This window comes from Babylonia areolata, chromosome 18 (assembly GCF_041734735.1).
Source record: "Babylonia areolata isolate BAREFJ2019XMU chromosome 18, ASM4173473v1, whole genome shotgun sequence".
Classification (NCBI taxonomy): Eukaryota; Metazoa; Mollusca; class Gastropoda; order Neogastropoda; family Buccinidae; genus Babylonia; species Babylonia areolata.
This window is the reverse complement of record NC_134893.1, coordinates 73107390-73132295: the sequence shown is the minus strand read 5'-3', so window position 1 is coordinate 73132295 and position 24906 is coordinate 73107390. Positions and strand designations below refer to the sequence as shown.

General features: G+C 44.6%; 2 protein-coding genes across 3 annotated transcripts in view; one reads left to right on the top strand and one right to left on the bottom strand.

Annotated features, from left to right (window-relative positions):
- The window catches only part of LOC143293074 (putative E3 ubiquitin-protein ligase HERC4), a 65646-nt gene extending 60752 nt beyond the window's left edge, over positions 1–4894 (bottom strand). Inside the window, exons 1-3 of one of the 2 annotated variants that reach the window (XM_076603957.1) lie at positions 4821–4894; positions 2965–3206; positions 679–841 (exon numbers count right to left, since the gene is read on the bottom strand). In XM_076603957.1, coding sequence (XP_076460072.1) covers positions 679–841; positions 2965–3199 — 398 coding nt within the window. In that variant the 5' untranslated portion in view covers positions 3200–3206; positions 4821–4894. Of the gene's footprint in view, positions 1–678; positions 842–2964; positions 3207–4105; positions 4187–4820 lie in introns of those variants that run through there. The other variant, XM_076603958.1, reaches the window with a different exon arrangement.
- Positions 4895–10144: 5250 nt separating this feature from the next.
- LOC143293073 (group XIIA secretory phospholipase A2-like) lies at positions 10145–17431 on the top strand. The gene is made up of 4 exons (XM_076603956.1): positions 10145–10479; positions 14887–14954; positions 16095–16260; positions 17297–17431. Exons 1-4 carry the CDS (start codon positions 10278–10280, stop codon positions 17413–17415), a joined length of 555 nt encoding a protein of 184 aa, XP_076460071.1. The 5' UTR covers positions 10145–10277; the 3' UTR covers positions 17416–17431.
- Positions 17432–24906: the final 7475 nt, after the last annotated feature.

The window sequence follows — 24906 nt, the reverse complement described above, 5'->3', positions numbered from 1 at the left end:
TCTCCAGTAACTCTTCAGTTGTGACAACTGACACTAGTTGTGTGACATTCTTTGGATTACCTGTGGGGACTGTACTGGCAGACAGGCGACAGATCATCTCAGGTAGGCCGCAGCTTCATTTCACAACACTAACGTGCATGTGCATGGAATAACTGCATGTTGGTGTGCTGTATTAGAATTGTCACCATCGCATGTGACATATTTGGTGACATTTTGGTGACAGAGACACGACCTGTCACATCTAGACACACAGAATCTCGCTCACATGACAGAACAAAGCCTCATGACCATACCTGCCGAATTTCATGACTCTAGAGGTTTATTCTTGGTTGTGGTGAAGCATGAACTATACACACCCATTTTGCGGCTAAACTCACCAAAAGAATCCGAAATCTAGGGGAGTTTGGCCTCAGAGAATCCGAATGCAAGAGGGTTAAGGACAGTCGGTGTTGGGATGGTCCCCAAAGGCCAACTAGCCGCCAAGGCTGCAGCACTCAGAGCCGGTGCAGTCTTGCCTGCTAGTTCAAGAGTCATAGTCCTTCACACAAAACAAAGCTGTAAGTCAGCCCTCACTGCTGTGGAGAAACCACTGATCATGCTGCAGTCACCAGCTACAGTCAAGGGCTTAAAGGTCAGCTGGTCATCACCCTCAGCTGGCCTGAAGGGGAGGGAACTCACTTGGGAACACGACGCAGTTCGTCAGTGACCTTGCCTCTGCCCAGCTGACCTTGGTCGTTGCTGCCCCAGGTGAACACTTCGTGGGCACCAGTGAGGGCCATGCTGTGACTGCTGCCCCCACACACCCTGTGCACCGTCTGGGCCTGGAGGTATTCCACACACTCTGCAACAGTCAGGGAAATACAGTCCACACACTCTGCAACAGTCAGGGAAATAGAGTCCACACACTCTGCAACAGTCAGGGAAATAGAGTCCACACACTCTGCAACAATCAGAGAAATAGAGTCCACACACTCTGCAACAGTCAGGGAAATAGAGTCCACACACTCTGCAACAGTCAGAGAAATAGAGTCCACACACCCTGTGCACCGTCTGGGCCTGGAGGTATTCCACACACTCTGCAACAGTCAGGGAAATAGAGTCCACACACTCTGCAACAGTCAGGGAAATAGAGTCCACACACCCTGTGCACCGTCTGGGCCTGGAGGTATTCCACACACTCTGCAACAGTCAGAGAAATAGAGTCCACACACTCTGCAACAGTCATGGAAATAGATGAATAGGGTCCATGCACTCTGCAACAGTCAGGGAAATAGAGTCAACACACTCTGCAACAGTCAGGGAAATAGAGTCCACACACTCTGCAACAGTCATAGAAATAGATGAATAGGGTTCATGCACTCTGCAACAGTCATAGAAATAGGTGAATAGAGTCCACACACTCTGCAACAGTCATGGAAATAGATGAATAGGGTTCATGCACTCTGCAACAGTCATAGAAATAGGTGAATAGAGTCCACACACTCTGCAACAGTCATGGAAATAGATGAATAGGGTCCATGCACTCTGCAACAGTCAGGGAAATAGAGTCCACACACTCTGCAACAGTCAGGGAAATAGATGAATAGGGTTCATGCACTCTGCAACAGTCAGGGAAATAGAGTCCACACACTCTGCAACAGTCAGGGAAATAGTCTGGGAAATAGATGAATAGAGTCCACACACTCTGCAACAGTCAGGGAAATAGATGAATAGAGTCCACACACTCTGCAACAGTCAGGGAAATAGATGAATAGAGTCCACACACTCTGCAACAGTCAGGGAAATAGATGAATAGGGTTCATGCACTCTGTAACAGTCAGGGAAATAGAGTCCACACACTCTGCAACAGTCAGGGAAATAGATGAATAGAGTCCACACACTCTGCAACAGTCAGGGAAATAGTCATGGAAATAGATGAATAGAGTCCACGCACTCTGCAATAGTCAGGGAAATAGTCAGGGAAATAGATGAATAGAGTCCACGCACTCTGCAACAGTCAGGGAAATAGATGAATAGAGTCCACACACTCTGCAACAGTCAGGGAAATAGTCAAGGAAATAGATGAATAGAGTCCACACACTCTGCAACAGTCAGGGAAATAGATGAATAGAGTCCACACGCTCTGCAACAGTCAGGGAAATAGATTAATAGAGTCCACACACTCTGCAACAGTCAGGGAAATAGGGAAATAGATGAATAGAGTCCACGCACTCTGCAACAGTCAGGGAAATAGATGAATAGAGTCCACACACTCTGCAACATTCAGGGAAATAGTCAGGGAAATAGATGAATAGAGTCCACACACTCTGCAACAGTCAGGGAAATAGGGAAATAGATGAATAGAGTCCACACACTCTGCAACAGTCAGGGAAATAGTCAGGGAAATAGATGAATAGAGTCCACGCACTCTGCAACAGTCAGGGAAATAGTCAGGGAAATAGATGAATAGAGTCCACGCACTCTGCAACAGTCAGGGAAATAGTCAGGGAAATAGATGAATAGAGTCCACACACTCTGCAACAGTCAGGGAAATAGTCAGGGAAATAGATGAATAGAGTCCACACACTCTGCAACAGGGGGACACCACTCACAGCACACCACCATCAAAACAGAGTTAATATTCTTTATCAATTATTTCTTAGTTGTCAAACAACTTCTTTTTTTTTAATGATAAAAAAGGGCTGTGCTGAGTTTCACATTTGTGGCAACAGCCTCTAGAAGGATGTATTTTTATGATCATTTAAAAATTCATTAAAAAAAAAAAAAAAAAAAAAAAGAAGAAAAAAAGGAGACTTTTTAAAGTCAAACACTATGTGCAGAGCTAGTCTCGGTTGCATTGATGGCCACACAGGCCCAGGGACAAAGTTTATAATTCATCATACTAAAAAAAAAGTAAAAAATAAAATAAAAGAAAAAAAAGAAAAAAGAATGAGGACAGATACGAGCAAGGTGAAAGAGACGGACCGAGCGTTTTGGTGGACTTGCTGCGTCCCAGCTGATTGTGTTCGTTGCTGCCACATGAGTACAGATGGCCGTTGTTGAAGCACACCAACGTATGGTTCTCTCCGCAGCAGATGTCTGCGACCTCCGACCCATCCACGTTGGGCACCTGCTTGGGCACGCTCACTCTGTCCACCTCCCCACCCTTCAGTCCCAGCTGGCCCTCTGCTGCCTTCCCCCACCCCAACACGCCCGACATGTCTGCCCTGCAAACACACACACACACACACACACATTGCATAGCCATTCCACATACATCATAATGCCATCCTTCTTCATTCACGGGCTGTAACTCCCACATTCATTTGTATACATGAGTGGACTTTTACATGTATGACCCTTTTTATTCCAGCTATGTAGGCAGCCATATTTCGGGGGTGGGGGGGATGCATGCTGGGTATGTTCTTGTTTTCATAACCCACTAAAAGCTGACAGGAATTACGGGATCTTTAACATGAGTATTGGATCTTTTGCATGTATATACAAACAAAGGGGGTTCAGGCACTAGCAGGTCTGCACATCTGTTGACCTGGGAGATCAGAAAAATCTCCACCTTTTACCCACCAGGCCCCGTGACCGGGATCCAAACCCGGGACCCACAAATAGAAACTCAACATTTTATCCACTCAGCTGTTGCCCCCATCATATTGCTATTTAACACACACATCATACCCATTGCAATTCAACACACACATTGCATAACCATTCAACACACATATCACACAGCCATTCAACACAAACATCACATAGCCATTTGAAATTAACAGCAAAATTCTGCATATGTATGACACTGTAGATCTGATGTCTTTCAGATGTACTGCTTTGTCTTTATTTCTACCTTTTTCTTTGAATTAATTGGACCATAATGTGAATATTTCCTGTCCAGAACAGTCAGCATAGGTCAGTGTTTCAGCATTGTAGAATAAAGTTTAGTTATTACAATGTTATATTTTCTATGTTCATCATGACTAAGCAAATATTAATAGTCTTTAAACACCAACCCACCATCACACACACACACACACAACACACACACATATATATATATATATACACACAATAGACAGATACATAGATATATAAATCCTTTCACATAGTGACATACCAATGAATGTGATGAACTTAGTACAAATTCAATCACAAATTTTGGGAGTGAGGGGTGGCCTGATAATGGTGGCGAGGGCGGGAATATGGGTTGTCTTCCTGATCCACTGATTTAAAAAAAAAATGACCCACTGATTTTGTGGTGACCCAGTCAAATGTCTGATGGTGTGAACCAAACACACACTATGCATTGATGACAACAAAGTTTACAACAAATAATAATCATTATAATGGCAATAATAATGAATACATTGATAACAATACTTATAACAATAATAAATATATATCAAATTAATTTAACATATCTGTTTGGGCGTGGGATTATGTTTTATGTTTTCGAAACACTGTCAACAGAAGTAACTCAATATAATTTTTTTAAATTCTCAAAACGAGGAAACAAACTGAAACCGAAACAGCAAATGGGTGGCATGAAGCCTTAGCTAGTACCAGAAGCACACTGAACCTCTGGAACCCGTTTGTTGGAGTGTAATTCTGACAAATATTTATCTTTCACTTTAAACTTCAGATTTAGATTCTCGTCATCATAATTTCGAAAGCACAAGCACATAATGAAGACGCCCTGACTCCCGAGAAGACGACATGTTAGCCCAGATAGGACTTCCTGAAAAGTTTAAACTTTCCTCTTGCCTTCTTGTTAACTAGATAATTGAAACCTATACTCAACAGCCTACACACTCGAGAACAAGCCAACATACACTCTATTTTCGCCAATGTTTTCGCAATATTTTTCTTTCCCTCAAGAGCGGATTCTCCAACCTTACCTTGCAAATGAACTCCCTTGGCATTGCCTTGATTAGAGTTCTATCCCTTCCCGAGACAACGTTGTCACCCAAACCCGGCTCAGTGCTGTTTCTATGGCCGATGATCTCGTATACGCGCACATAGAGAAAGCATATTATATACAAACATAACGACATATGATGTGCGGGTTTGTGTGTGTTTCTGAGTGTCTTGCTCTGTATGTGTGTGTGTGTGTGTGTGTGTGTGTCTGTGTGTCTGTGTGTGTGTGTGTGTGTGTGTGTGTGTGTGTGGACGTGCGTTCGTGTGTCAGTGTGTGTGTGTGTGTGTGTGCGTGCGTGTGTGTATGTGCGTGCGCGCGCGCCCGTGTGTGTTCGAGAGAGTGTGCACGTGCATGCATAATTTCTCCGAGTGATGTTTTATGTGTCTGGAATCAGTGGGACGTACATATTACACGTAACTGACTTGTATGCCGGGGAATATGAATGCCATTGTGAGTGAGGATGTGTGTGCTAATGTGCGTGTGAACATATTTGTAATCACAATACGTGTATGTGGAAGGTGGATACACTCAGTGGAGAGCTGGGTTTGTATCAGTGTCTGTGAGACTGCACGAAGTAAAGTTGACGCATGTTCGCTGTGTCCTATGTATAAAAAAAAGTGTGCGTGTGTGTGTATGTTGTGGTGGTTTCAGTTGTATCTGTGCATGTCAATGTGTACGCTTGTGTGAGCATAGACCTACACATGTGTGCAGGTGTACAACGGTTCATTGAACGAGGTCCATTTTAATGTTAATTTCATTTCACATGTCAAGCATTTTTTGTGTATAGATTGTATGCGTGTATACTGGAAGTATTTGTATATATATATATATATGGATTGTATGCGAGTACACAGGAAGTATGTATTCATGCATACTGTATGAACATATATATATATATATATATATATATATATATGTAGCCGGTTGGGCAGGGTTCTTTCAGCACGTCAGCACCAGTTTTCGTCAAGGCTTTATTCAGGACAAGACGGGGAACATATCGGGACTTGGGTAAAGGGAACAGGAGAGCGGGGGGTTAAAGGGCAAGGGACTGTCCTCGTGAAAGGCGGGAAATAAATAAATAAATGAATGATTACCCTGTGGACAAAACAACGAAGTCCTCGTAAGCAAGCGTACAGTAATTTCTATCGACGTTCATTCACTCATTCACTCCAAACATCACTTTACCAAATATTTTACATGAATCTACAATTGTTACAAACGTGTGATAAGACTAAACTATCCCATTAATTGAAATGCGCAATTGCTTCCCAAATCGAAATTGTCTAATTTCTTAAAGATATTTATATAAATCCTAGCAACTTCAAAACGTTCAGTTAAGATTAACTCGGTTATTCAAAATAATTGCAAATCCGTTCAAATGCATAACATCTAAACTCAAAGTAAACTGATAGAATAATATTAATAAGGAAATACAAATAGCATTTACATTTTGGTATCAATTTCTCAATGCTAGAAACGCTTACTGTAAAGTATGATATATTTCACTCACCCTATCAGGTTGACAGAGGCCCGCACACACACTGCTGTTGCCTGTTCTCTTTTTTAAAGCTAACTGAGAACTGATGATATTGGTTCTACAAGGAAAGGGTAGGAGAACTCACTTCGTAAAAACATATCAAGATGCAGCACATCCACCCTACATGATTATTATTTTGCACGTGAAGTTATCATGCTAAAGCTAACACGGGTCATAAACGTGCACTCACTCACTCTCTCTCTCTCTCTCTCTCTCTCTCTCCCTCTCTCTCTCTCTGCGGGGCAAAGAGGACAATTTCACCCTGTTACATATATCTTTGTTTATTACCATATCATGGTACAATGCTGTAAGCTTAATTTAACTTGGTTTCCTTCATGTATGTTTATGCGTTTTCACGTCAGCACATGGGAAGGTAGGCCCTACTGTCAGAAACAAGTTTTAAAAAACCATAATAACCTTCTTTGCAAGGGAATAAAGTCATGTGTAGCCCACCGTGACTCAAGCCAAGTTCCTGTGAATTTACAATCAAGTTGTAATCAACTCACCTTGGTTAAATCATGGGAGAGAGGTGTAAAATTATTTTCATTCTATGTCTGTTTTTCCCGTTTTGCTCTGGATTTGATGAAAGTCCTGCACTACACTAGCAATCTTTTATAACTTCAATTCACAAATCTGCATGGTTTCGTTTTCTTAGCATACCGTACACGATAGGAGTTATCTCTCTTGGATCTGACCTGTGCACACACTTTCTTTGCGTTGGGTTTCGCTGCTCAGTGTAAATGTGGTGTGGTGTATGTGGATATGTCAGAATGTCGTGTCGCCTTCTTGAGTGACTGATCTGAACTGAACTGTAAGTCCAGGCTTAGTTGGCGCAGAAACTGCACCTCAGCTGTCGTGTCCACATGTCTTCCTGAAGTTCTGCGCTCTGTCCAACAGTCCGGTGACTCTCCCTCCTTTTCACCCATCACCTGAACTGTTCAGACAGCTGACTGTGGTCAACATCTCAGATTCTCCATGGACACACACTTCCAGGCTTACATATGTTTGCCAATTACATGCTTTCATTTAACATGCGTGTGTGTGTGCGCATGTGATTTTGTGTGTGTGTGTGTGTGTGTGTGTGTGTGTGTGTGTGTGTGTGAACTGGTATGCGGGACTGAGGACGCGTATTTCTGTGGGTGTCCTTTGATTTCCCCCTCTTGCCATATTGTTTTAATTCTTACTGGACTGCAAGTTTTCTTTTAAAAGCAAAACAACAACAACAACAAAACAAAAACAAACAAACATAGTAATGGCTTACCTTTGCGACTGAACAGATTTATGAAAGTTTCAGTTTCAATTTCTTAAATTAAGGAGGCATCACTGCATTCAAACAAATCAATACACGCTACGTCACATCAGCTAGGCAGATGTCAGACCAGCAGCATAACCCACCCGGCGCTTAGTCAGGCCTTGTGTGCATGCATATATATTTGTGTACCTATCAGAGTGCAGTTCTTCAACAGAATTTTGTCAGAGGACAACAGCTGTGTTGCCATGGGTTCTTTTTCCAGCGTGTCAAGTGCGTGCTGCACACAGGACATCGGTTTATCGTCTCATCCGAATGACTAGATGCTCGATTTGATTTTCCAGTCAAACTTGGGAGAACTGAGAGCAAAAGCGGGATTCGAACCCTGACCCTCACTGTACGGGCAGATGCGTGTCTGAACTATTCTGCCACGTTGCTGCTGGCATTAAGAGAGAGGGATGTCCACATGTGCTGCGTGCTGGCTGGACAGTGGCTGTAGCGGCTGTCATCTTGCTCCTGGCATTATAACCTTCGCTGGCCGTACACAACCCAGAAGGGTACAAAAACGCAAATATCTCAGCCAGTTCTTAATATTTTTCTACGAAATTTCAGAAATGCTTCCTACACCTAAAAGACCAACTTTTGCCAAAAAATGAAAAAAAATCATTAATTAGTTAATGAGTAATTAAAGGTGGCGTTTTAACTACACACGGACGCTTGTGTGGGTCGTGTATGACCCATGCTTTTTAAAGAGGAAAAAACGTGGTCACCCCTCGAAAGCTCATGTGGGTCATGCACGACCCATACCATTTTAATAGTGATTTCAGGTTTAATTTGCAATTAGTGAAGGAACTTGAAATAAAGAAGTTTTACTTTCAACAGCATCACTACCCCACTACTCTCCCACTACCCCCCCCTCCCCCCCCCCCCCCGTCCCTTTCGCCTGTTTTAGCTATAACCCCCTTCCATCCCTTTCTGTAACAGCATGTACCCGTGTGACTGAATATCTTTGATTGTGCATGTATAGGATGCTACGAGTCATCTCTCTCTCTCTCTCTCTGTCTTGCTGTCTGTCTCTGTGTGTGTGTGTCTCAGTCTCTCTCTGTCTCTGTCTCTGTATCTATCTATCTCTGTGTGCATAAGTCAGTAGGGTTTGTATGTATGTGCAACGGCATGTGGTGTTATGCGTTTGTGTGTGTGATCATGTGATCAGTTGTGTCAGTGCGTGCGTCGTGTGTGTGCCGGTGTGTGTGTGTGTGTGTGTGTGTGTGTGTGTGTGTGTGTGTGAATGCGTGAGCATGTGTTTCTTCTGAATGTATGTGTTTGTGTGAGTCTGTGTGTGCCGTGTGCGAGCGCATGTGTGTGTAATCAGTTGTTATGATATGTTTTCCTTTTCTATACTTTGTTATACAGGTTTCTGTCTCTTTACAAAGTATGGGTCGTGCACGACCCACACAAGCTTTGGAGGAATATACAGGTTTTTGTCTCTTTAAAGGTATGGGTCGTGGACGACACACATGAGCTTCGGCCGTGTGTAGTCAAAAGCGACAGCCAGCGAAGGTCAAGAGAGAGGGATGTCCACGTGTGCTGCATGCTGGCTGGACAGTGGCTGGAGCGGCCAGTGCCGTACAGCTTGTGTGACCTTTGCCGGCAGTGGCCTATTTGTTGTCAGCAATCAAGGGCAAGGCAAAGAAACACAACATTAATAGCAAGGAGAAAGCAGTTATGAAGAGCTTTAATGGTCGGGTTTTTTGTTTGTGGGTTTGTTTTATTTTGTTGTTTTTAAAAAAAATTAATTCAATTTTTTTTCAGTAATAGATCAGACTCCTACTCTATGAGTGACAGAAAAATCAAAATGATGATTGTGGTCGCTGATGTGGAAAAAAGATGACATGGATAGGCAGTGACTTGAACAGAATATTGAATTTCAATTATTATGCTTTCTGAATTTAAAAAAAAAAAAAAAGAAGAAAAAAAAAAGAAGCAAACGAGGTCTTTTCATAGCTCAATGACACAAACCCATCCGCACATCCACTCACACAAGCACACCCACTCGTGCGCGCGTACACACCGACACACACACACACACACACACACACACATCAGTGCCTGCCCTTCCCCAATCCCTTTCCAAAACTATTAAACAGGATGGACAATCAGTCACTCGAAATTTACATTGAATTAATGAATGAATTACTGAATTGAATCAATTCAAGAGTTGTCTTGTACCAAACAAACTCATTAAGTCCCGGCCGCAGTCGACACAGCCCGAGTCGTCTGGCAAGGCAAACCGGGCCCAAAGAAATTAATTTGGCATCTGAACGGTTCGGCCAAGCAAAATATTTGGCCAAGATTTGTCGTGACTTGCACTGTTCGTACCAATCGAAAACGAACACGTGGAACAGTGTTTGTTGTGTGTGTGTGTGTTTGCTCCCCTGCCTTACTTCCGCTTTTGAGTTCAATGAAATAATACAGAATTAATTGATCTAGCGACAGTTCTTAGCTTTTTCAGTTGAACTTTGCTGTTCTGATACACTCTTATTCGACGTGAATCTAGATCTGATAATTGTTGTTTCATCGATAACATGCAGCCGACCTTCCTTCTTATTTTTTTAATTTTGGTTTTGCGTGTAAAGCATTCATTTTCTCAAGCAGACGACATTTCTTTGGATGACGATGATTTTGACTTCGATTCGGAAGGCCTGATAGATTCCATCAGAGGGGCAATGGACACACTGTTTGATTATATGGGAAATGAAGATGGCTGTTTTTACAGATGTTCAAGTGGTGAGTAGAATGTGTCATTTCACAGAAATTGCATGTGTTTTAATTTCTTCTGGCATTAGGCTTTTGTTTGCAGGTCGTCAGTTTTGGAACATAAAATATGACAACAGAGTTCAAACTTGACAGGTCGCCCCCCCCCTCCCCTGTCTCTCTCTCCCTCTGTCACACACACACACTATCTCTCTCATTCTTTCATGTGTGAGTGAGTGCGCGCGCGCGTGTGTGTAACTGTAATGAAAATATTAGCAAAACTGAAAACATTTGGTTTCGCCAGTCACCATGTGTGTAATTTAGAATTTGAGTGTGGAAAAACGGTAGGAAAATGATTTTCTTTAAAAAAGCTTTCATTGGACTTGGAAAAGAAGCCAGTTTCAAGGATTCTTCAAAACATATGCAAACAGATTTAAACACACACGTAGTTAGGCAGAAATTAATTTAAAAAGTAAAACAATAAGAGAGAGAGAGAGATCTGGAGAAGTAGTAATAGTAGTAGGGACTGGCATTTTTTGCCTTTAGGCCTTGCTGCCTGTAAACATCCCCACTTTTTATTATTGTTTTTGGGCTGCATTGCATGCTTCATTTAAGAAATATCAAAGCAATTATTCATCAAATTCATATCACAGCACAGAAAGTTCTGATCTCCACACAAACCAACACACTGGTCAGGTCTCAAAAACTTACCATATGAAAATCATTTTCAAATCACTTTTTGTTGGTGCAAAAATTTAATGTTGTGTTGTGTGTGCTTGTGTGTGTTGTCATAAAATCTGTAAAACTCAATCTCCATAGAATATGTTGTGATTCTTATGAACCCTCCTATTAACTTAACTTAGTTTAGCGTTCTGAATTATTAATAGAATTTACAAATTGACATTTCACTCTTTTGCTGTCTGATCACGTTTTATCATATATATATCCAGATTTGCAGACATGTGCATGCACAAACACTCACACACACAGAGATTTGCACACATCAACACACACGCACACACACACACACTCACACACACACACACACACACACACACACATCAACACACATACACTCTCTCTCTCTCTCTCACTTACATACATATGCACACATTTACTCACATGCACACACACAGACACACACTGTTTGTTTTTTCGGATTCAAAGATGGCCACGACTCCAGTGTCAGATGGAGGATTTGTGACTGTGGGTCTTGAGGTGACTGATAAGGCTGTTGTGGGCCCGGAAAGCTTGCCCATATGTGGGGCATGTGTGGGTAGAGGGTGCTACTGTGGAAGGGAAGGCAGTTTGTGGCTTGTACATGGTAATTTCCTCTGAGCCTCTGCAGTGTGTCTGTTTTCAGCTCCATACGCTCCTTTACTGATCTTGCTTCGCCGGGTTAGGTGGTCCATAGCAAGTGATTCCCGGCTATATACTGGTGCTGATGTTAAGGTTCTTGAGGGACAGTCTTTAATTCTAAAACATTTCTTCTGCCCCCCATCTGAATGCCTGCCCAGGCTCATTCTCTGTACAGCAGCTGTTTTGGTAGTCAACTGTCAGACATCCTGACAACATGGCCAGCCTACAGCAGCTGTTTGGGTAGTCAACTGTCAGACATCCTGACAACATGGCCAGCCTACAGCAGCTGTTTTGGTAGTCAACTGTCAGACATCCTGACAACATGGCCAGCCTACAGCAGCTGTTTGGGTAGTCAACTGTCAGACATCCTGACAACATGGCCAGCCTACAGCAGCTGTTTTGGTAGTCAACTGTCAGACATCCTGACAACATGGCCAGCCTACAGCAGCTGTTTGGGTAGTCAACTGTCAGACATCCTGACAACATGGCCAGCCTACAGCAGCTGTTTGGGTAGTCAACTGTTAGACATCCTGACAACATGGCCAGCCTACAGCAGCTGTTTTGGTAGTCAACTGTCAGACATCCTGACAACATGGCCAGCCTACAGCAGCTGTTTGGGTAGTCAACTGTCAGACATCCTGACAACATGGCCAGCCTACAGCAGCTGTTTGGGTAGTCAACTGTCAGACAGCCTGACAACATGGCCAGCCTACAGCAGCTGTTTGGGTAGTCAACTGTCAGACATCCTGACAACATGGCCAGCCTACAGCAGCTGTTTGGGTAGTCAACTGTCAGACATCCTGACAACATGGCCAGCCTACAGCAGCTGTTTTGGTAGTCAACTGTCAGACATCCTGACAACATGGCCAGCCTACAGCAGCTGTTTGGGTAGTCAACTGTCAGACATCCTGACAACATGGCCAGCCTACAGCAGCTGTTTGGGTAGTCAACTGTCAGACATCCTGACAACATGGCCAGCCTACAGCAGCTGTTTTGGTAGTCAACTGTCAGAATATCCTGACAACATGGCCAGCCTACAGCAGCTGTTTGGGTAGTCAACTGTCAGACATCCTGACAACATGGCCAGCCTACAGCAGCTGTTTGGGTAGTCAACTGTCAGACATCCTGACAACATGGCCAGCCCCTCTGGCTTGGGCTTTCTGTCAGAGAATGTAGACACCGTGGGTGCTAGCCTGTTCCAGGGATTAATGTGTCTGAAACTTTGTTCTGTCTTTGTAATGTTCCACCTGTTCCGGCCTTCGGGTTTCCACTAACTTTCTATGTACAGGAGCTTACATGTCTTCTGTCGTTCTTTTTGTTCACTTTCATCCTTAGGAATTTTCTGGGTTGTTCAGTTTTACTCTTATGAAATAGTGTTATAATTGTGTGTGAATTACTGTTGTGAAAGCACATTGATTGATCCTGATACAGATACAGTTATTTCCATTCAATTTATTAATATCATCATTATTCACTGTTGTTTCTGTTTTTGTAGTTGTTTTTAATTTCATTTTCATGTGAATCAAGCAGGGTTTCATCTCTGCACAGTGATATCTGTTGAGAAAACTCAGTGAAACAGAATGTGGAAGAATTAGATTAAGAAACATTGTGAGGCGTGTGTGTATGTGTGTGAGTGTGTGTGTGTGTGTGAGAGAGAGAGAGAGAGAGAGAGAGAGAGCTGATCACAATGTGAAATGTGGACGCGCCCCCATGTTCTTTTTTTTTTTTTTTTTTTTTTAACGGAGGGGAAACAACTGATATTTCCTTCTTAAGTATCTTATGACAACATAATCTCCCTTGGACAGTGTTGGCTCGAATTTGCCATGAAAAAAAGCACAATAAAGATTTAGCTATCAGAAAGCAATGGTCAAGCAAAGTGGTTTAGAAATAGGTGTGTCAGTGTGTGTGAATATGTGTGTGTGTGTGTGGAGGGGGTGGGGGAGGGCGGGGGGTGTACTCACACACACACACACACACACATGCACACACACACACACACACACACACACACGGAGAGAAACCTCCCACTTACCCGCCCCTCCCCGTTGGTGTTCAGACAAGAGTAATGAACACACTAATGTCAGGAGCAAAGAAAGAAAGGTGTGCATTGAGGGAGGGGGAGAGAGAGGAAAATAATCACGTTTGAATGGAATGAATCCATCTAATCAGGTGCGGCCAAGCTTCCTTATACTTATCATGGGATCATTAGCATGTTTGATGATTCCTACGACCTTCGAAGGAACAGAGCGACACAAGCCACCTTCTCACAATCAGTCACTTCGTCAGTACAAGAGTGTTCCCATCACTCCACACCACTGATGTGATGGCCTGGGTTGTCGGTCTTGAATGCACAGGTCACGGCGTCCGTCAATAATAATAATAATAATTAATAATAATAATAATAATAATAATAATAACTAATAATGATAATAATAATTAATAATAATAATAATAATAATGGACATTTTTTTTACCCTTTTCTCCCTTAAAGAGAGCTCAAAGCGCTTTACAATAAACATCAAACACACACATACGCGCGCACGTGCGCAATAACTCACAAAAGAAAGAAGAAAAATAAGTGATTTAGCGCACAATAAAACAGATTCATAGACTACGCGTATTATTACATAATCACACACACACACACACACACAAAACGAAAGAGAGCGAGAGTTTGCATGGCTTAAAACTGAAAAGGTATGGAAGGTCTATGGATAGGCGTTTTCCAAAAGATGTGTTTTCAGACCAGTTTTGAAAGATTGAAATGAAGGAGAGTGGCGAAGATTGTGAGGTAAACTGTTCCAGGCATATGGAGCTGAATAAGGGTGGGAGGTGGGGGGGGGGGGGGGGTGAGGGGGGGGGGAGTGGCTAGAATGAGGGGAGACACAAGAAAAAGACAAAGCAGATTCTTGTGAATATCTTTTTTTTTCTTTCATATTTTGACGTTTTCCACGAAATTGAAATACACAGAGCGGTTTCTGTGAGCTTTGAAAGTCGTGTGTTTTTTTGTTTTTTTGTTTTTTTTTACAATGAATTAATTCATTTCTTTACTGATTTTTATTTCTATCATTCATCATTCAGGAGGCAAGCCTGTCAGCAAACCAGGTCACACACCGAAAGCAAATGGATGTGGCGCCTTTGGACTAAAGGTCAATTTATTTCTTTGTGTGTGTGTGTGCGTGCGTGCGTGTGTGTGTGTGTGTGCGTGTATGTGTGTGTGTGCGTGTTTGCATGCGTGGGTGTGTGGTGCGTGCGTGTGTGTGTGCGTGTGTGTGTGTGTGTGTGTGTGTGTGTGTGCTGAATTAGCTTACACTGTGTTCTCGAAGAGAGGACAAAGGTTCACAACCTTTATTTGTGTTGCTTAACAACATCTGACCACCCTACCACCACCACCACCACCAGACCCCCCCCCCTCCTCCCCCCTTGCCCCCCCCCCCCTCCTCCCAAAAAAAGACAAAAAATGCAAAAAACACACCAACAGCAACAGCATAACAAGAGTGTTTTCATTGTGTATACATGACATAAGGCTCTGCAATTCATTTCAGCTCATCTCCTTCCCAGTCTGCTTGCCTCCCTCTCTCTGGCACGCACGCACACACACACACACACACACACATATCAACGAAGAGTGTAAGTGTAAGCGCCTTCTCTCTCTCTCTCTCTCTCTTTCTGTATGTCTTGCAATAATATTTGATGTAATAACATTACTGGTGGGTGTGTTTTTAAAGTGATCCCCAATCAAAACAAACAAGTGCCCACACGCTGCCTTTGTATTGTGGCCCAACGCCAATGCACTATGAAAAATTAATGTTTTGAGAACGAGTTATGTCTCTGTCTCTACCCCCCCCCCTCTCTCTCTCTCTCTCTCTCTCTGTTTCTCTTTGTCATCTTTCTTTCTGTGTGTGTGTGTGTGTGTCTCTCTCTCTCTCTTCTTCTGCCTTTTTCCTTTCTCTGTTTTTCTTCTTTCTACCTGTCTCTCTGTGTCTCTCTGACTGTGTCTGTCTCACTGACTTCACTCTGGAGCAGATAACAAAACTGACACACGAAAGTCTGAAATACAGGCATACCAGTAAAGTACAAAACTTTCGATTCAGAGTTTGGAAACTTTCTACCAGCATATACCAACGAATAGTTATTGGTTGGATATCGCAGCCAGAGATAAGTTATGTTTGGTATTGTGATTATCAATTGACTGACCCCCAACACCCACCCCTCCCCTCCCCTCCCTGCCACCCAACGTGTGGTCTGTGCACATGACCCCCCCCCCCCCCCGTGTGATGTGACCTCAGCTGGACACGACGCACGTGCCTGCCATGGAGCGGTGCTGTGACCTCCACGACCGCTGCTATGACACGTGCAACCGTGCCAAGGCCGCCTGTGACGACCAGTTCCGAGACTGTCTCACCACCCTCTGCAAGGACGTCAAGCCCTACGTGTCCACTCAGATCTTTAAAGGTGCGGCGCTGCTGGAGTGGGGTGGGGGGAGGCGGGAGGGGGAGAGGGGAGAAGGGGGGTGCTGGGGTGGGGTGCGGGCAGGGGGAGAAGGGGGGTGCTGGGGTGGGGTGGGGGTAGGGGGTGAAGGGGGGTGCTGGGGTGGGGTGGGTGGAGGGGGAGAAGGGGGGTGCTGGGGTGGGGGGAGGCGGGAGGGGGAGAAGGGGGGTGCTGGGGTGGGGGGAGGCAGGAGGGGGAGAAGGGGGGTGCTGGGGTGGGGGGAGGCGGGAGGGGGAGAAGGGGGGTGCTGGGGTGGGGAGAGGGGGAGAAGGGGGGTGCTGGGGTGGGGTGGGGGGAGGCGGGAGGGAGAGAAGGGGGTGAAGGGGGGTGCTGGAGTGGGGAGGGAGAGAAGGGGGTGAAGAGGGGTGCTGGGGTGGGCAGGAGGAGTCTCTTGTCTTCTTCTTCGGTCTTTCCCTCTTGTCTCACCCTTTTTGGAGGATGGCCGTGCCATGTATTATTCCCACGTGTGTGTGTGTGTGTGTGTGTGTGTGTGTGTGTGTGTTGTTGTTGTTGTTGTTGTTGACATTCACTGGAAGCGTTAAAATGCAGTTTGTGAATATGTGTTGTTACTGTTGTTGTTTTCTGTGTGTGTTGTGTGTGTGTGTGTGTACGTGTGTCTATATGTGTATGCATGCGCGTGCATGCATTGGCGCGTGTATATGATGTGTGTATCTTCAGGTTAACGTCTTTTCACTATAAGTGGTATGAGACAAGGGCGAATGTGTCTGTGTTGGGCAAGAAGGGTACTGCTGGGGAGTGAACAAGTCACTGTTCACACGTGTGTGTGTGTGTGTGTGTGTGTGTGTGTGTTCCAAATTTCAGAGAATAAAAAGACTGTTGATGAAATCTGGCATTAAATTATGAAAATACCTCGGTAAATAAAAATCAGTAAAGAAGAAAAGAAGAAGATGAAGAAAAGAAGCATTTCCTCATATGGACAATAATCTAATCTGAGATCTTATAACTAATGATACCGTGTGTGTGTGTGTGTGTGTTGCAGGCTGCATGTCGACGGCCGACATGATGTACGCTGCCACCATGGCCCTCGGCTGTAAGCCGTACAGAGACTCCCAGAGAGAGGCCTGTGTCTGTCCCCACTCCCCCTACACTGAGTTGTGACCTGGACAGAATGACTGTACCCAGAGAGAGGACTGTGTCTGTCCCCACTCCCCCTACACCGAGCTGTGACCTGGACAGAATGACTGTACCCAGAGAGAGGACTGTGTCTGCCCCCACTCCCCCTACACCTAGTTGTGACCTGGACAGAATGACTGTACCCAGAGAGAGGACTGTGTCTGTCCCCACTCCCCCTACACCGAGTTGTGACCTGGACAGAATGACTGTACCCAGAGAGAGGACTGTGTCTGCCCCCACTCCCCCTACACTGAGTTGTGACCTGGACAGAATGACTGTACCCAGAGAGAGGCCTGTGTCTGCCCCCACTCCCCCTACACCTAGTTGTGACCTGGACAGAATGACTGTACCCAGAGAGAGGCCTGTGTCTGTCCCCACTCCCCCTACACCTAGCTGTGACCTGGACAGAATGACTGTACCCAGAGAGAGGCCTGTGTCTGTCCCCACTCCCCCTACACCTAGCTGTGACCTGGACAGAATGACTGTACCCAGAGGACTGTGTCTGCCCCCACTCCCCCTACACCTAGCTGTGACCTGGACAGAATGACTGTACCCAGAGAGAGGCCTGTGTCTGCCCCCACTCCCCCTACACCGAGTTGTGACCTGGACAGAATGACTGTACCCAGAGAGAGGCCTGTGTCTGCCCCCACTCCCCCTACACTGAGTTGTGACCTGGACAGAATGACTGTACCCAGAGAGAGGCCTGTGTCTGTTCCCACTCCCCCTACACCGAGTTGTGACCTGGACAGAATGACTGTACCCAGTGAGAGGCCTGTGTCTGCCCCCACTCCCCCTACACCGAGTTGTGACCTGGACAGAATGACTGTACCCAGAGAGAGGCCTGTGTCTGTTCCCACTCCCCCTACACCGAGTTGTGACCTGGACAGAATGACTGTACCCAGAGAGAGGCCTGTGTCTGCCCCCACTCCCCCTACACCGAGTTGTGACCTGGACAGAATGACTGTACCCAGAGAGAGGACTGTGTCTGCCCCCACTCCCCCTACACCGAGTTGTGACCTGGACAGAATGACTGTACCCAGAGAGAGGACTGTGTCTGTCCCCACTCCCCCTACACCGAGTTGTGACCTGGACAGAATGACTGTACCCAGAGAGAGGACTGTGTCTGCCCCCACTCCCCCTACACCGAGTTGTGACCTGGACAGAATGACTGTACCCAGAGAGAGGACTGTGTCTGTCCCCACTCCCCCTACACCGAGTTGTGACCTGGACAGAATGACTGTACCCAGAGAGAGGACTGTGTCTGCCCCCACTCCCCCTACACTGAGTTGTGACCTGGACAGAATGACTGTACCCAGAGGACTGTGTCTGTCCCCACTCCCCCTACACCTAGTTGTGACCTGGACAGAATGACTGTACCCAGAGAGAGGACTGTGTCTGTCCCCACTCCCCCTACACCTAGTTGTGACCTGGACAGAATGACTGTACCCAGAGGACTGTGTCTGCCCCCACTCCCCCTACACCGAGTTGTGACCTGGACAGAATGACTGTACCCAGAGAGAGGACTGTGTCTGCCCCCACTCCCCCTACACCTAGTTGTGACCTGGACAGAATGACTGTACCCAGAGAGAGGACTGTGTCTGCCCCCACTCCCCCTACACTGAGTTGTGACCTGGACAGAATGACTGTACCCAGAGGCCTGTGTCTGCCCCCACTCCCCCTACACCTAGTTGTGACCTGGACAGAATGACTGTACCCAGAGGACTGTGTCTGTCCCCACTCCCCCTACACCGAGTTGTGACCAGGACAGAATGACTGAATTGTAATGCTGGTCTGAAAACTGCTGTTGGCTGGAATTTGTGTGTGTGTGTGTGTGTGTGTGTGTGTGTGTGGACCTGATGCTGACTGAATTTTTTGTTTTTGTTTTGGTCTGGACACTGTTTGCTGGCTGGAGTTTTTGGTCTGGAATTTTCCTAGACTAGAGCTTTTAGTCCAGAAACTGTTGGCTGACTGGAGCTTTTTTTTCTGGAACTGTAGCTGGCCGGAGCTTTTTTTAGGTCGGGAACTCAGTGTTGCTGGCTGGAGCATTTTGGCCTGGAATCGGTTTGCAGGAGTTTTTTTGGGTTATTGCCTGGAACTGTTGCTGGCTGAAACTTTTAAGTCTGGAAATGTTTGCTGACGTGAGGTTTTTGATCTGGAACTGTTTCTGGCTGGAGCTGTTTGGTCTGGAACTTGACAACTAGACCTTTAGTCTGGAACTGTAGCTGGCTTGAACTCTGCTGTCTGGACCTCCGACAAAAAAGAAGAAAAAAGATATCTGTGATATAAGTGTCACATGTTGTGCTGATCTGATGGTGTGCTGTGAGGGGACAGAGTGTGAACTGTCATGGTCATGATGATGTCTGCTTTGTCAATGGACCTGTTCAGTGGATCCGTCTTGTCTTGTCTTTCGCTATTCGGTTGCCCTGGTCTGTCTCTGGCTGGAGCTTTTTGGTCTGGAAGCTGTTTGCTGGAGTTTGGGACTGTTGCTGGATTGTGGCAGAATGGCCTGAGACGCTCGTCTCTCGATACAGAGTCCGTGAGGGTGTGGGTTCGAATCCCTCTCTCGCCCTTTCTCCCAAGTCTGACTGGAAAATCCAACTGAGCGTCTACACATTCGGATGAGATGATAAAATGTAGATCCCGTGTGCAGCACACCCTTAGTGCACTGAAAAAGAACCCATAGCAAGGAGAGTGTTGTCCTCTGGCCAAATTCTATGGAAGAAATCCACAGGGACAGTTCAGTATGCTGTTGATCTCATTTTCCATCTGTCATTCAGTTTTCAAACCTTTTTCTTTGTGTGTTTTTGCACATGTGTACATGTTTTTATGTATACATCACTGGACGCAGTTGTGTATGTGTAACTGTACGTGTGTGTGGGGGGCATGCACTCACACTATGCATGTGCACTGTTATTTCATCTGAAAACATACCTCCAAGATATGGTCTGATTTTACTTAAACTTCTAGCAAAACAAAGAACTGAATGCAGATGTACCTCGGGCTGCATCTGTATGTATACCTGGCTGTTTGCTGTGTGTAATGGTATAAGTCTGCATCTGTATGTATACATGCCAGTTCGATGTGTGTAATGGTATAAGTCTGCATCTGTATGTATACATGCCTGTTCACTGTGTGTAATGATATCAGTCTGCACTGTTATATCGGTGTCTCTCGGTGAAATATGTATTGTTGTTTAAAATGGAAACATATCATGATTTGAAAAAAAAGAAACAACAAATGATAGTATATTTGTCTTCCAAGTATATGATCTGTGAATGTGTACTTGAAAGTGCACTAAAAATACGCAATTTTATATTTTGATATTAAACTTCTGATACCTCCTTTCCATTATGAAATGTGTGTTCTTTTGTAGTCTCTTGATATTATTGGCAAAATGTATGTTTTTAATTCTTTGAACATGTGTATTCATTTAGCTTTGTACTTGTAAAGACGAGTTCCTGGATTTGGTCAGTCTCACACATTTGGTTTAAATAGACGACTGTATTCTCTGTATTCTGTGTTGCTTAAATAGACGACTGTGTTTTGTGTTGTTTAAATAGACGACTGTATTCTCTGTGTTGTTTAAATAGACGACTATATTATCTGTGTTTTGTGTTGCCGTTTAAATAGACGACTGTATTCTCTGTGTTTTGTGTTGTTTAAATAGATGACTATATTATCTGTGTTTTGTGTTGCTGTTTAAATAGACGACTGTATTCTCTGTGTTCTGTGTTGTTTAGATGGACGACTGTATTCTCTGTATTTTGTGTTGTTTAAATGGACGACTGTATTCTTGTGTTTTGTGTTGTTTAAATGGACGACTGTATTCTCTGTGTTTTGTGTTGTTTAAATAGACGACTGTATTATCTGTGTTCTGTGTTGCTGTTTAAATAGACGACTGTATTCTCTGTGTTTTGTGTTGTTTAAATGGATGACTGTATTCTCTGTATTCTGTGTTGTTTAAATGGATGACTGTATTCTCTGTATTTTGTGTTGTTTAAATGGACGACTGTATTCTTGTGTTTTGTGTTGTTTAAATGGACGACTGTATTCTCTGTGTTTTGTGTTGTTTAAATAGACGACTGTATTATCTGTGTTTTGTGTTGTTTAAATAGACGACTGTATTATCTGTGTTCTGTGTTGCTGTTTAAATAGACGGCTGTATTCTCTGTGTTTTGTGTTGTTTAAATGGATGACTGTATTCTCTGTGTTGTTTAAATGGACGACTGTATTCTCTGTGTTCTGTGTTGTTTAAATGGACGACTGTATTCTCTGTGTTCTGTGTTGTTTAAATGGACGACTGTATTCTCTGTGTTGTTTAAATGGATGACTGTATTCTCTGTGTTTTGTGTTGTTTAAATGGACGACTGTATTCTCTGTGTTGTTTAAATGGATGACTGTATTCTCTGTGTTCTGTGTTGTTTAAATGGACGACTGTATTCTCTGTGTTGTTTAAATGGATGACTGTATTCTCTGTGTTCTGTGTTGTTTAAATTGACGACTGTATTCTCTGTGTTCTGTGTTGTTTAAATTGACGACTGTATTATCTGTATTCTGTGTTGTTTAAATTGACGACTGTATTATCTGTGTTCTGTGTTGTTTAAATAGACAACTGTATTCTCTGTGTTCTGTGTTGTTTAAATTGACGACTGTATTCTCTGTGTTCTGTGTTGTTTAAATAGACAACTGTATTCTCTGTGTTCTGTGTTGTTTAAATTGACGACTGTATTCTCTGTGTTCTGTGTTGTTTAAATAGACAACTGTATTCTCTGTGTTCTGTGTTGTTTAAATTGACGACTGTATTCTCTGTGTTCTGTGTTGTTTAAATTGACGACTGTATTCTCTGTGTTCTGTGTTGTTTAAATTGACGACTGTATTCTCTGTGTTCTTTGTTGCCGTTTAAATAGACGACTGTATTCTCTGTGTTGTGTATTGTTTAAATAGACGGCTGTATACTCTGTGTTCTTTAAATAGAAGACTGTATTATCTGTGTTCTTTGTTGCCGTTTAAATAGACGACTGTATTCTCTGTGTTGTGTATTGTTTAAATAGACGGCTGTATACTCTGTGTTCTTTAAATAGAAGACTATATTCTCTGTATTCTGTGTTGTTTAAATAGACAACTGTATTCTCTGTGTTGTTTAAATGGACGACTGTATTCTTAGGCATATCTGTCTGTCTGTCACTGTCTCTCTCTCTGTATCTCTGCCTATCTGTCTGTCAGTCACTGTCTCTCTCTGTGTATCTCTGCCTGTCTGCCTGTCTGTCACTGTCTCTCTCTCTGTATCTCTGCCTGCCTGTCTGTCAGTCACTATCTCTCTCTGTGTATCTCTGCCTGCCTGCCTATCTATCTGTCACTGTCTCTCTCTGTGTATCTCTGCCTGCCTGCCTATCTATCTGTCACTGTCTCTCTCTGTGTATCTCTGCCTGTCTGCCTATCTGTCTGTCACTGTCTCTCTCTGTGTATCTCTGCCTGTCTGCCTATCTGTCTGTCACTGTCTCTCTCTGTGTATCTCTGCCTGCCTGCCTATCTATCTGTCACTGTCTCTCTCTGTGTATCTCTGCCTGTCTGTCACTGTCTCTCTCTGTGTATCTCTGCCTGTCTGTCTGTCACTGTCTCTCTCTGTGTATCTCTGCCTGTCTGTCACTGTCTCTCTCTGTGTATCTCAGCCTGTCTGTCTGTCTGTCTGTCACTGTCTCTCTCTGTGTATCTCTGCCTGTCTGTCTGTCACTGTCTCTCTCTGTGTATCTCTGCCTGTCTGTCTGTCTGTCACTGTCTCTCTCTGTGTATCTCTGCCTGTCTGTCTATCTGTCACTGTCTCTCTCTCTGTATCTCTGCCTGTCTGTCTGTCACTGTCTCTCTCTCTGTATCTCTGCCTGTCTGTCTGTCTGTCTGTCACTGTCTCGCTCTGTATCTCTGCCTGTCTGTCTGTCTGTCACTGTCTCTCTCTCTGTATCTCTATCTGTCTGTCTGTCACTGTCTCTCTCTGTGTATCTCTGCCTGTCTGTCTGTCTGTCACTGTCTCTCTCTGTGTATCTCTGCCTGTCTGTCTATCTGTCACTGTCTCTCTCTCTCTGTATCTCTATCTGTCTGTCTGTCACTGTCTCTCTCTCTGTATCTCTGCCTGTCTGTCTGTCACTGTCTCTCTCTCTCTGTATCTCTGCCTGTCTGTCACTGTCTCTCTCTGTGTATCTCTGCCTGTCTGTCTGTCACTGTCTCTCTCTCTGTGTATCTCTGCCTGTCTGTCTGTCACTGTCTCTCTCTCTGTGTATCTCTGCCTGTCTGTCTGTCACTGTCTCTCTCTCTGTATCTCTGCCTGTCTGTCACTGTCTCTCTCTGTGTATCTCTGCCTGTCTGTCTGTCTGTCACTGTCTCTCTCTGTGTATCTCTGCCTGTCTGTCTGTCTGTCTGTCACTGTCTCTCTCTGTGTATCTCTGCCTGTCTGTCTGTCACTGTCTCTCTCTCTGTGTATCTCTGCCTGTCTGTCTGTCACTGTCTCTCTCTGTGTGTATCTCTGCCTGTCTGTCTGTCACTGTCTCTCTCTCTGTATCTCTGCCTGTCTGTCACTGTCTCTCTCTCTGTATCTCTGCCTGTCTGTCTGTCACTGTCTCTCTCTCTGTATCTCTGCCTGTCTGTCTGTCTGTCACTGTCTCTCTCTCTGTATCTCTGCCTGTCTGTCTGTCACTGTCTCTCTCTCTGTATCTCTGCCTGTCTGTCTGTCTGTCACTGTCTCTCTCTGTGTATCTCTGCCTGTCTGTCTGTCACTGTCTCTCTCTCTGTATCTCTGCCTGTCTGTCACTGTCTCTCTCTCTGTGTATCTCTGCCTGTCTATCTGTCACTGTCTCTCTCTCTCTGTATCTCTGCCTGTCTGTCTGTCACTGTCTCTCTCTCTCTGTATCTCTGCCTGTCTGTCACTGTCTCTCTCTCTGTATCTCTGCCTGTCTGTCACTGTCTCTCTCTCTGTGTATCTCTATCTGTCTGTCTGTCACTGTCTCTCTCTCTGTATCTCTGCCTGTCTGTCTGTCACTGTCTCTCTCTCTCTGTATCTCTGCCTGTCTGTCACTGTCTCTCTCTCTGTATCTCTGCCTGTCTGTCACTGTCTCTCTCTCTGTGTATCTCTGCCTGTCTGTCTGTCTGTCTGTCACTGTCTCTCTCTCTGTATCTCTGCCTGTCTGTCACTGTCTCTCTCTCTGTGTATCTCTGCCTGTCTGTCTGTCACTGTCTCTCTCTCTGTATCTCTGCCTGTCTGTCACTGTCTCTCTCTCTGTATCTCTGCCTGTCTGTCTGTCACTGTCTCTCTCTCTGTATCTCTGCCTGTCTGTCACTGTCTCTCTCTCTGTGTATCTCTGCCTGTCTGTCTGTCACTGTCTCTCTCTCTGTATCTCTGCCTGTCTGTCACTGTCTCTCTCTCTGTATCTCTGCCTGTCTGTCACTGTCTCTCTCTCTGTATCTCTGCCTGTCTGTCTGTCACTGTCT

Excerpts from the sequence above, each read along its gene's own strand:
- LOC143293073 (XM_076603956.1), top strand. The coding sequence starts at position 10,278 with ATGCAGCCGACCTTCCTTCTTATTTTTTTAATTTTGGTTTTGCGTGTA. Across the intron at positions 10,480-14,886 it reads TTTTTACAGATGTTCAAGTG|GAGGCAAGCCTGTCAGCAAA; the intron begins GTGAGTAGAATG and ends TTCATCATTCAG. Across the intron at positions 16,261-17,296 it reads GTCCACTCAGATCTTTAAAG|GCTGCATGTCGACGGCCGAC; the intron begins GTGCGGCGCTGC and ends TGTGTGTTGCAG.